Here is a 12163-nt window from a genome sequence, read left to right as displayed (position 1 = left end):
CTGTAATCCCAACACTTTTGGAGGCCGAGGTGGGTGGATCACGAGGTCAGGAGATGGAGACCATCCTGGCCAACATGGTGAAACCCCATCTCTACTAAAATACAAAGAAACAAAAACAAAAACAAAAAAAAATTGCGGGGCATGGTGGCAGGCGCCTGTAGTTCCAGCTACTCGGGAGGCTGAGGCAGGGGAATTGCTTGAACCCGGGAGGCAGAGGTTGTAGTGAGCCGAGATCGCGCCATTGCACTCCAGCCTGGCAACAGAGTGAGACTCCGTCTAAAAAAAAAGAAAAAAGAAAAAAGAAAAAAGAAATGGCATAAAGAAAAATCTTTTTCTTTTTTGAGACACGGTCTCACTGTGTCACCCAGGATAGAGTGTAGTGGCACAATCACGGCTCACTGCAGCCTCAACCTCCCAGGCTCAGGTGATTCTCCCACCTTAGCCTCCCGAGTAGCTGGGACTACAGGCACCTTTGACCACGCCTGGCTAATTCTATTTTTTGTAGAGACAGGGGTTTCACCATGTTGGCTAGGCTGGTCTCGAACTCTTAGCCTCAAGCCATCCTCTTGCCGCGGCCTCCCAAAGTGCTGGGATTACAGGCCTGAGCCATCGCGCCCAGCCAGAAAACTATATCATCAGGCTCGTACATGGAGGAGTTAGTAATGCCTGAAATTTTTCCTCCTTGTCAAATTCAGGGTCAACCCTGTTGATCCTGTGTTTTTTTAAGGACCAAATCACCGTTGTCTCTTGAGGATAACTCCACAGACACGATTAATTCATTAACGTAGATATTATCTTTCTTTTGATGGCCACAGTAGAAGTGCCTTGAATTGAAGCTTTATCTCCTCCATTGTCACCATCACTAGGCAGGTGAGCCTGAGGACTGCGTGGTTTAAGGCAACGCCTCAGGAGGGAGCAAAAACGCATCCACTGTTGAGATGAGGTTTCGGTTGCCTCCATTTTTTAAATAGCGCAAACCCGTCACAATCTCAAAAGAACCATATTTGAATTCGAGCTGCAAGCAAGTAAATCGAAGTATATACTAGAAGTGATTCCCAGCCTGAAGGCAGATGCTGACTTCAGACCAGGAGTGACACTCCAGGATTTCCACGGTAGTTCATGAAAGAAAGAGAATCTTTAGGTTGAAGTAAATAGGTTGAAGTAAATAGGAGAATCAATCTTTAGGTTGAAGTAAAGAGTCCACACCCGCTTTTCCTGCACCAAAAAACGCCGAGATGTTGATCGGCATCGCGTTAGTCACATTAGGAGCAGCAATCGCATTATCAAAAACTGCAACATGGCATGTAAATAATAGCGACCTTCCCACCACGTGTCGTCGGCCGGCAGTGGATGCCCCCATAGAATCCCTACAGAATGCCCTACAGTTCCCCACGGACATCTGCCCAGGCGACTGGGAGTCCCAGGCCCCACCGCGCCCTCCAAAACCCATCTGGGGCGTTTAATACCCCGCGCTCACGGCGGTCTCTTGCTGCCCCCTGCCAGGCCCCTAGCGTCGGGCTACGAAGGGCTGAAGTACCGCCACGAGGGGGCGCAGGACCAATGACGTCACCTCTGCGCGCGACCCGAGGCCGGAAGTTAGTCTTTTCCACTTCCGCTCCTCCTCGCAGTTCCGGACTCCAGAGGCGGAAGTAAAAGCCATCTACAGCGGGTGGGTGCAGTTCAGGGTGAGATTGGCACGTTGGTGAGGCCGTGCTTTCCTTTCTTTTTGTTAAGAAGTGGGTGTGGGTGACTGCTGTACAGTGCAACCCCTTGCAGAGTTGCCCTTGGGGGAGGAAGAGGGATGGAAAGAGCCTTCGGTGTGGAATTACCTTGGTTTTGAGTTAAGAAAGATCCACCTGGGTTCGAATCCTAATGCTTCAGCTAGCGAAGGCAGGCTAGTATGGGAGCTCGGCGCTGTTTCAGATGTTGTAATTTTAAGGCTTATGCCTGCCTTCTAAATTGTGGGGAGTAAAGCGAGACAATGTATATGAAGCACTTAGCTTTGGTTTTACAAAACATGTTCGTGATTCCGCTACCTTTTCCCGTCATATGTAGGCATGTACTTGCTGTTTTCTTTTCTGTGTGTCTGAGAGATGTTGTTTGCAAGAGGTAGTGCGTCTCACGAGAACATAATGCAATGAGAACGTTAGCTGGGATCGAACTCTTATTTTGTATTAGGAAGGCCTGAAATATTTTGCCTTTTTTGTGTATGTGTGTCATTTCTAGAGACAGCTGTTCTCCAGCCTTTCTGGAGGGATGCAGAGCCTTTCCTTAAGACAGACAAGGTGAGAAATGCATGTAAAGATCTCCAAACTTAGCTTGCTGTATCAAAAGAAGACCAGCTGGAATGTGGTATCTTAGGGCCAGTGATTATTTCCATTAACAGCCTGTTTAATAGGCCAGTTGTGGGGCAGAGGGGAACGTAAATCTTTTTTTAGACCGATCATACTACAAGCATAGAGGTTTTCAGTGTGTTTGTTAAGTTTGAACATTAGCCCGTGGGACAATGGTTTTGGTTAACTTAAAAAGTCAATTTGAGAAATAGGTTGAAGTCAATTTTGGAATAGGTGCCATTTCTGAAATTTGTACATGAGGAAAGTTGGTGACTTTCTTGTATTAGGCTTTTTAGGTGTTCATTTACCCTACTAGATATTATGAGTATTTTGAATGGAGATCCGTTGCTAAGAGTAAAGCATCATGGAGAATTTTGAAGTGTGACTTTTTTGGTGCTAGAAACTGAAAAATCGATAAAGATAATACGTATTTCCCATTGTTTTTCACACCTAAGGCCATTTTTACTTGTTTAAAATTTTTTTGTCTGACTGCAAAGTAGCACATATTCATTAAAGTCCCAGTATTTCAGAAGTAGTACGTAGCCTCCAATAATCTTTCAGAAATAACTGTCATTCCACTCCCCCCCTGTATATATTAATGTCCCCCCACTGCCTTTAATATACATGGCATTATCCATACCGTTAGGCAGTTTGTCATGTAGAGTATCTTTGACATCTTTTTATTGCAGTAGATCAGTCTTTATTTTTGGCACCTTTATAGTATACTGCATAGATGTACCACAATTTATTAATCATTCTATTGGTGGCCATTTGAGTTTCTTCTTTTATGCCGTAGCTAATAATGTTATGATGGTCTTCCTTTTTCTTTCTTTTTCTTTTTTTATGAGACAGAGTCTTGCTCTGTCACCCAGGCTGGAGTACAGTGGTGCAATCTCAGTTCACTACAACTTCCGCCTCCCAGGTTTAAGCAGTTCTTGAGCGTTAGCCACTTGAGTAGCTGGGATTAGAGGCATGTATCACCATGCCTGGCTAATTTTAGTGTTTTTAGTAGAGATGGGGTTTCGTTGTGTTGGCCAGGCTGATCTCAAACTCCTGGCCTCTCAAAGTGGTGAGATTATAGGCGTGAAACCACCGTACTTGGCCTGGTCATTATTTTTCATAACAAACACGTATTATTGTCTTTTTTTTTTTTTTGAGATGGGCTCATTCTGTCATCCAGCCTGGGATGCCATGGCTAGATTATGGCTCACTGCAGCCTTGACCTCCTGGGCTCAAGCAGTCCTCCTGCCTCAGCCTCCTGAGCAACTGGGACTATAGGTGTGCACTGTTACAGTTGGCTAATATTTTGATATTTTGTAGAATAAGGGTCTCACTTTGTTGCCCAGGCTGGTCGCAAACTCCTGGGTTTAAGCAATCCTCCCACCTTGGCTTTCCAAAATGCTGAGATTACAGATGTGAGCTGCTGCCCCTGGCCCTTTTTATTCCATTTGGATAATCTCCAGGGAGTGGAAATGCTGAGTTAAAGGCTATGAACATTTAAAATTGTGGCAGCTGGTGCCAAATTCTGGTTCTGGTCCATTAACAATATTTGAGAATTTCCTCTGCTTCCTCACATGTTCATTAACAATCAATATTATTAATTACTGTTTCTAGGTTTAGTTGAGACCACACATGTCATTTTTAGAGTAAATTTATTGCATTTTAGTATTGTAATCAAGACCAAATTTCAGATGCCTGTTGTAAGTCCATTTCACCTCTTGTTTTCTATAAATAGAAAGCTTAGTTTTAGATTCCTTAGTAATAAGTTATCATAAAACAAATGGTTGACTTCAATTGTAAGTATTTTAAGGATTTGAGGGAAGATTATATTTGAATGGGACCTTGTCCTATGGATAGGCATCAGGAGGATGGGCGTTTCTAAAAGAAAGAGCAACTTAAGCAAAGGCAGGGAGACAGGAATGGGCAAGGATGTTTGGGATCAGAGGTTTGAGAGGCGATAGTGCTAGGTATTGAGGTGGTAGAATAGAAGACATAGCTGGAAAGGTAGTTAGAAGTAGATGGTAAGGTTGTTCGAACTAACTGAAAAGGTAGCTAGAAAAAGATTACTTTGAAGATTTTGTTTTTTCAGGGAGAGCTACAGAAGGTCTTTAATCAGAGAATGAGGGACATAATCACATCATTTTACAAATATCAGTATGGTGGCAGTTTTGAGTGATTGATGTCAGAGAAGCATATCAGGTGGCTGTTACAGGCTGGGTGAAAGAGAATGAAGACTTGTAACAGAATGAGAATTACGAAGAGTAGCAAGGGTGGATTTCAGAGCGATGGCAAAGAAGTTGAATCTACTTCATTTGATGACTGTAGTTGAGGAAGAGGAAGAAAGCAAAGCTCACTTTTAGATTTTTATCACAAATGACTCTTAGGATAGTGATTGTGATAATGGTATCTTTAGTCAGAAGAGGGCAACTTTGGGGACTGGGAAAGATACTCAAGTTTGGGACATGTTAGTTTGTGTGGAAGATACTTCCATGAAGGATGAGTTATACACAAGACATCAAATTTACCTGTGACAGATTTAGAAGAAACATTTATAGATTTGTTACTTTTTGTTAGGAATTTTGGCATACATTTTCACTTATTTTTAGTTTGCTATTAATATAATTTCTGTTGAACATTCTGTTGCTTGTTCAGCCTGTTTACCATGATGCTAATAGTCTCAAGAAAGTGCACTGTCTAAAGTAGTAGTCCACACTTTTTTGATTGTGTACATTGTCAATAAAAATACACCTACAATATATGTACATTTGTTTATTGATTATATGTCTTACAGTACAATTATATTGTTTATATTATAAAACATATGTAGAAAGAATTTTTCAAAGGCTAAGACAAATATAAATTGTAGTTTTACTATTTTCTTCCTCCATCGCATTATATCATCTTGGACCTCTCTAGAAAGTACTGGTCTGATTTCCAGCTGATGCATTCTGCCCCATTATTCCAGTAGAGGTCACTTGAGTATCTGGAAGAGAGAACAGGCTGTTGAGCTATGCAAGGAAGAGCCTTCATTCTTCAGTTAGAAGGATAATTGTATTTTAGTTTCTAAATTCATGCATTTTTGGAAGAGTATGTAGTTACAGAGTAGTATGTGGTATTATGGAGAAGTGAAGAATAGTGAGTTCAGCAGAGTATGGATCAGTCTAAAATGTGCTTTTGTTGTTTGATGTTTATGTTGTGAGTGCCTTGCATTTGGCTTTACACATTACTTGATTCTATAGTTTTGGGGTCTTTTCCCAATTCTGTGAGAATCTGTAGATTATGTGAGCCACAGGAATGTCCCCTGCCTGTAGGCATAATCAAGTTCTAGTTAAAACTGGAGTAATTGCAAGGACAGACACAAAGAGGCTTTCTTTGAAATTGATCTTGAAAGCAGTGTCTTTGGCCCAAAGAGGTTAGTAGTGGGTTGGAATCATCTATCTCTATTTTCTATTTTATGCTTAATTAGGAAAAGGAGAAAAAAAGAAGGCCTTTTCTAAGTAAGAGCCCATTGTAAGTAATTAGAAATCAAGCACAAACTTGTTACAGTTATATATTCTAAAAAAGCAAAAGTACAGTTTAAAAAAATATGTATGTACGTTATATGACTCAGGCACAAGTAGCTTAGAAACAAATCAGATAGGTTGAATAACAGAACGCTTTTTCTGTTGCTTTTCTCATAAAATATTTCTTATGGAGATGCTCATTTTAGTAGGGAGCTATGATTATGATTATAAATAAGCTTGTATGTTTTGAGCCCCATTTCTAAATGATCAGGAAAAATGAGTTATTGAGGTTTTAGTCACATGCTAGAAGCTGAAAGTTGAAAGTGTTGTGCAACACATGCAAACAGCCCAAAATTAGTCTTGTTAATATGGTGATGGAGAAGGGGAGAATGGTGAAAGTAATGTTTTAATGTTTACATGCCATCTTTCAGCACAGTTTCACATGTGGTGGGCTATGTGGATTTAATATCGCAACTAGATCATTTTGAAGATGAAAATTGGTTTGGAATTATTGGATTACAACGTAGGGAATGGTAGGGTAAACCAAATGATTGTGATCAAGAGCTGTTGACTAGAGGTCTATATAAGCTAAGAAAAATTAAGGCTTTAATGGTAGCATGGATATAAAGGGCAGCATGAATCTAGAAAAAGATGTTCAAGATGTTGAGAATTTCCTCTGTTTCCTCATATATTCATTAACAATCAATATTATTAATTACTGTTTCTAGGAAATTAATCTGAGGTGTTGGTTTTCAGGGCTAGATTTAGAGTTTGAAAACCAGGAGGCCAGAGGCAAAGAAATCTAGTATCTATGGGCAGGGCAAGGTCAAAGACGTGGAAAATTGAAATATAAGGCAATAAGCCAGACCTGGCATGGTAGCACACACCTGTAATCCCAGCACTTTAGGAGGCCAAGGCAGGCAGATCACTTGAGCCCAGGAGTTTGAGACCAGCCTGAGTGACATAGTGAAACGCTGTCTCTACAAAAAATAAAAATAAAAAATCAGCTGGGTGTGGGGGGGAATTCCTGTGGTCCCAACTGCTTGGGAGGCTGAGGTGGGAGCATCACCTGAGCCTAGGGAGATAAGGTTGCAGCGAGCCATGATTGTGCTGCTGCACTCCAGTCTGGATGACAGAGTGAGACCCTGTCTCAAAAAAAAAAAAATTTGGAAATCAGGAGGACAAAGCAGAGATGGAGAGGGTCAACTGATTTTAGGTAGCCAAGGCAGGCAAGGGTAAACAAAAAGAGCAAGAAAAAAGGAAGAACAATTCTGGGTCACTAATGGTGCCCCATCCTGCTTTTCTTTATGTTAACAATGGAAGCAGCCCCATGCCTACATATAACAGAAGCAGTGAGCTAGGGAGAGACAGTGCATTGGCTGAATTATTAACACAGTTTTGTAGAGCTGGAGCTGAAGGTAGTATTCTCATAGAAATGACCATGATGCTCATAGGATCATAATATGGCCATTTAGTTGTTTAACACATGCATTTGTATAATATTTTATGTGTTGTTTTACACAGCATTTCAAAAGGTTTGAACTACCTCACCATTATGGCACCAAGAAACCTCTGGCATATGAGAAGTAACTTTCTCTTTGGTTCAAGCTGTTGGATGACCCGATTTTCAGCAGAAATCATCTTCAAATCAGTTTCATTTAGGCTTTTTGGTGTGAAGTGTCGTAATGCAGGCAGTGAGCCTTCAGAAAATGAGGACCTACTGAACAACTTACTTACTATGGGAGTAGATGTTGACATGGCAAGGAAACGACAGCCTGGAGTTTTTCATAGGATGATTACCAATGAGCAGGACCTGAAGACGTTCCTTCTTTCCAAAGGAGCTAGCAAAGAAGTGATTGCTAGCATCATATCAAGATACCCACGAGCAATAACACGTACTCCTGAGAATCTTTCAGAACGGTGGGATCTGTGGAGAAAGATTGTGACATCAGACCTTGAAATTGTAAATATTTTGGAACGTTCTCCTGAATCCTTTTTTCGGTCCAATAACAACTTAAACTTAGAGAATAATATAAAGTTCCTGTACTCAGTTGGATTGACCCGTAAATGCCTTTGTCGATTGTTGACCAATGCCCCTCGTACCTTCTCCAATAGTCTTGATCTGAATAAACAGATGGTTAATTTTTTGCAGGCAACCTGTTTGTCATTGGGTCACAATGATCCCACAGATTTTGTCAGGAAGATAATTTTAAAAAACCCTTTTATCTTAATTCAGAGCACCAAGCGGGTGAAAACTAACATTGAATTCTTACAGTCAACTTTCAACTTGAACGGTGAGGAACTGCTGATTCTGATATGTGGTCCAGGAGCTGAAATCCTAGATCTTTCCAATGACTATGCCAGAAGAAGCTACACAAATATCAAAAAGAAGCTGTTTTCTCTTGAATGTACTGAAGAAGAGGTACAGAAGTTTGTCTTAAGCTATCCAGATGTGATCTTCTTGGCAGAGAAAAAGTTTAATGATAAAATAGACTGCCTCATAGAAGAAAACGTTAGTATTTCACAAATAATTGAAAATCCTCGGGTTCTGGATTCAAGCATAAGTACTTTAAAAAGTCGAATCAGAGAATTGGTAAATGTTGGCTGTAACTTGAGTACTTTAAACATCACTCTTCTATCTTGGAGTAAAAAAAGATATGAAGCTAAATTGAAAAAGTTAAGCAGATTGGCCTAAGGATGCCAGTGTTTTTAATTCTCAGGAAATGTAAATATGTTATGCCACATTGCAAAAGAATTTTGCAGAAGTGATTAAGTTAAAATGTTATTAAGGGCCTTAAAATGGGGAGATTATCCTGAATTACTTGGGAGGGCCCAATATAATCATAGGGGTCTTTAAAAGTTGAAGAGGGAGGCAAAAGAGGAGGTCAGAGTGATCGTATATAAGAAAGACGACTACTTTTGAAGGAAGGTAAAAGGGGACTTTGAAAGAGGAAGACACCTTGAGCCAAGGAATGAAGGGGGCCTGTAAAAAAAAAAAAATGGAAGAGGCAAGGAAACAGATTCTCCCTTAGAGTCCCCAGAAAGGAATGCAGCCTTGCTGGCACCTTTTTAGCCCAGTGAGATCAATGTCAAACTTCTGACCCACAGAACCATAAGATGGTAAATTTGTGTTCTTTTAAACCACTGAGTCAGTGATAATTTGCTGCAGAAGCGAGTAGATTAACATAGCAACTAAGTAGATGATTAGTTGCATTATAGGTGAAGTCACAAAATACAATTCTTTAGTGTTAAGTCTATATTTCTTCCTTTTATAAGAGTAATTATATTTTAAAAATCTACCTACCCTTCTGGAATTGCTAATGTTAGTGTTTATAAAGTCTTAAATGTGCATTAAAAACTAAATGTGAATAATCTAAATAAAGGAATATTATTGCCTAATATAGTTTAAGGAAATGGTAATCATTTCTGTGCATTTTGTTGGCATTTCAGCTAATATTAAAGAGTAATTTTCAGAGGCATTGACTTAAAAAATGACAAATCGGATAATGTCGGTATTTTCAAGATACTCACAATCTAGCTCTGACATAAACTGAAAGATATGGGACAAATTATATTACTTTTAATTCTTTGTCAGAGGCATTTGTTTTCTAGATGTCGTTTTTGAATTAACATAATGGCGCTCAACCTTTTAAACCTCATTTGCTATCAGTGATGGCTTAAAAAACCTTATTCCTACTATTGATAAAAACCAATATGTCTGCTTTCCTTTTTTTTTTTTTTGAGATGGAGTCTCGCTCTGTCGCCGGGGCTGGAGTGCAGTGGCGGGATCTCGGCTCACTGCAAGTTCCGCCTCCCGGGTTCATGCCATTCTTCTGCCTCAGCCTCCCGAGTAGCTGGGACTACAGGCACCCACCACCTCGCCCGGCTAGTTTTTTGTATTTTTTAGTAGAGATGGGGTTTCACCGGGGTAGCCAGGATGGTCTCGATCTACTAACCTCGTGATCCGTCCGTCTCGGCCTCCCAAAGTGCTGGGATTACAGGCTTGAGCCACCGCGCCCGGCCATTATGTCTGCTTTTCTAAGGCCATTTATATATTCAACAATACTCTTATTATAATTATCTTTGTTTATTTGATGGCAAGCATGGCATAGTTTAGAAAGCAAGAGCTTTAGAGTGATGTATCTGGGCACCATTCCTGAATAACTTGTGTTAATGTTTTAAATTTACTGAACCTGTTTTTCTCATCTATAACACTAGAAATTGACCTTCCAGAGTTGGTAGGAATCAAATGAAAATGTACCTCTAAGGTTTCTTGCACATAGTAATGATGCAATCAGTGATAACCTATAATCAAAAGATAGTATTTTAAAAAGCAGCTTTATTTATATGTAAATCACATATTCAATTTACCTATTTAAAGTCTGACACAGTTCAATTTATATGTATATAGAGAGAGTTGTGCAACTTTATTTTCCATTGCTTATAATACATTTATAATTTATTGGAAAATTTATAAAGAAAAGGAATTTCTTAAAGTTATGGAAACTGAGAAATCCTAGGTTGAGGGGCTATATCTGGTGAGAACCTTCTTGCTGGTGGGGACTCTGAAGAGTCCTGAGGCGGCACAATGTATCACATGGCAAGTGCTAATGTGCTTAGGTCTCTTTCTCTTATAAAGCTACCAGTCCACTCCCGTGATAACCCATTAATTCATTAATACATTAATTAATGAATAGATTAATCAATTTCTGATGACATAGCCCTTATGATCCAATCACCTCTTAAAGGCCCCACCTCTCAATGCTGTCACATTGGGGATTAAATTTCAACATGAGTTTTGGAGGAGACAGATAGACAAACCATAGCAGCAACCATCACCACAATCTAATTTTAGAATATGTTTGCAATCCTAACAGAAACCTTGTACCTGTTAGTGAGTCCCCATTGTTTCCCTCCATTTGTTCCCCCAGCTCTAAGCAAAAATGAATCTGTTTTCTGTCTCTATAAATTTGTTTATTCTGAACATTTCATATAATTGGAATCATACAGTATGGTCTTTTGTGACTGGCTTCTTTTTTTTTTATTATCCCATTTTCTTTTTTTTCTATTATTATACTTTAAGTTCTAGGATACATGTGCACAATGTGCTGTTTGTTACATATGTATATATGTGTCATGTTGGTGTGCTGCACCCGTTAACTCGTCATTTACATTAGGTATTTCTCTGAATGCTATCCCTCCCCCCTCCTCCCACCCCACGATAGGCCCCAGTGTGTGATATTCCCCACCCTGTGTCCAAGTGTTCTCATTGTTCAATTCCCACCTAGGAGTGAGAACATGCAGTGTTTGGTTTTCTGTCCTTGCGATAGTTTGCTCAGAATGATGGTTTCCAGCTTCCTCCATGTCCCTTCAAACGACATGAACTCATCCTTTTTTATGGCTGTGTAGTATTCCATGGTGTATCTGTGCCACATTTTCTTAATCCAGTCTATCGTTGATGGACATTTGGGTTGGTTCCAAGTCTTTGCTATTGGGAATAGTGCCTCAGTAAACTTATGTGTGCATGTGTCTTTATAGCAGCATGATTTATAATCCTTTGGGTATATACCCAGTAATGGGATGGCTGGGTCAAATGGTATTTCTAGTTCTAGATCCTTGAGGAATCACCACGCTGTCTTCCACAATAGTTGAACTAGTTTACAATCCCATCAACAGTGTAAAAGTGTTCCTATTTCTCCACATCCTCTCCAGCACCTGTTGTTTCCTGACTTTTCAATGATCGCTATTCTAACTGGTGTGAGATAGTATCTCATTGTGGTTTTGATTTGCATTTCTCTGATGGCCAGTGATGATGAGCATTTCTTCATGTGTCTGTTGGCTGTATAAATGTCTTCTTTTGAGAAGTGTCTCTTCATATACTTTGCCCACTTTTTGATGGATTTTTTTTTCTTGTAAATTTGTTTAAGTTCTTTGTAGAATTTGGATATTAACCCTTTCTCAGATGGGTAGATTGCAAAAATTTTCTCCCATTCTGTAGGTTGCCTGTTGACTCTGATGGTGGTTTCTATTGCTGTGCAGAAGCTCTTTAATTAGATCCCATTTGTCAATTTTAGCTTTTGTTGCCATTGCTTTTGGTGTTTTAGACATGAAGTCCTTGCCCATGCCTATGTCCTGAATAGTATTGCCTAGGTTTTCTTCTAGGAAAGTCTTTAATCCATCCTGAATTAATTTTTGTATAAGGTGTAAAGAAGGGATCCAGATTCAGCTTTCTACATATGGCCAGCCAGTTTTCCCAGCACCATTTATTAAATAGGGAATCCTTTCCCCATTTCTTGTTTTTGTCAGGTTTGTCAAAGATCAGATGGT

At 39.8% G+C, this 12163-nt stretch overlaps 1 protein-coding gene across 7 annotated transcripts in view; it reads left to right on the top strand.

The window, feature by feature from the left end:
• The first annotated feature begins 1627 nt into the window (after positions 1 to 1627).
• MTERF1 (mitochondrial transcription termination factor 1) overlaps positions 1628 to 12163 on the top strand; it is a 42925-nt gene continuing 32389 nt past the window's right edge. Inside the window, exons 1-3 of one of the 7 annotated variants that reach the window (XM_030932660.1) lie at positions 1628 to 1685; positions 2227 to 2285; positions 7361 to 8348. In XM_030932660.1, coding sequence (XP_030788520.1) covers positions 2257 to 2285; positions 7361 to 8348 — 1017 coding nt within the window. In that variant the 5' untranslated portion in view covers positions 1628 to 1685; positions 2227 to 2256. The other 6 variants (XM_010383775.2, XM_030932657.1, XM_030932656.1 and 3 more) reach the window with 6 other exon arrangements.

This window comes from Rhinopithecus roxellana, chromosome 6 (assembly GCF_007565055.1).
Source record: "Rhinopithecus roxellana isolate Shanxi Qingling chromosome 6, ASM756505v1, whole genome shotgun sequence".
NCBI lineage: Eukaryota > Metazoa > Chordata > Mammalia > Primates > Cercopithecidae > Rhinopithecus > Rhinopithecus roxellana.
This window is presented reverse-complemented; position numbering and strand designations above follow the sequence as displayed.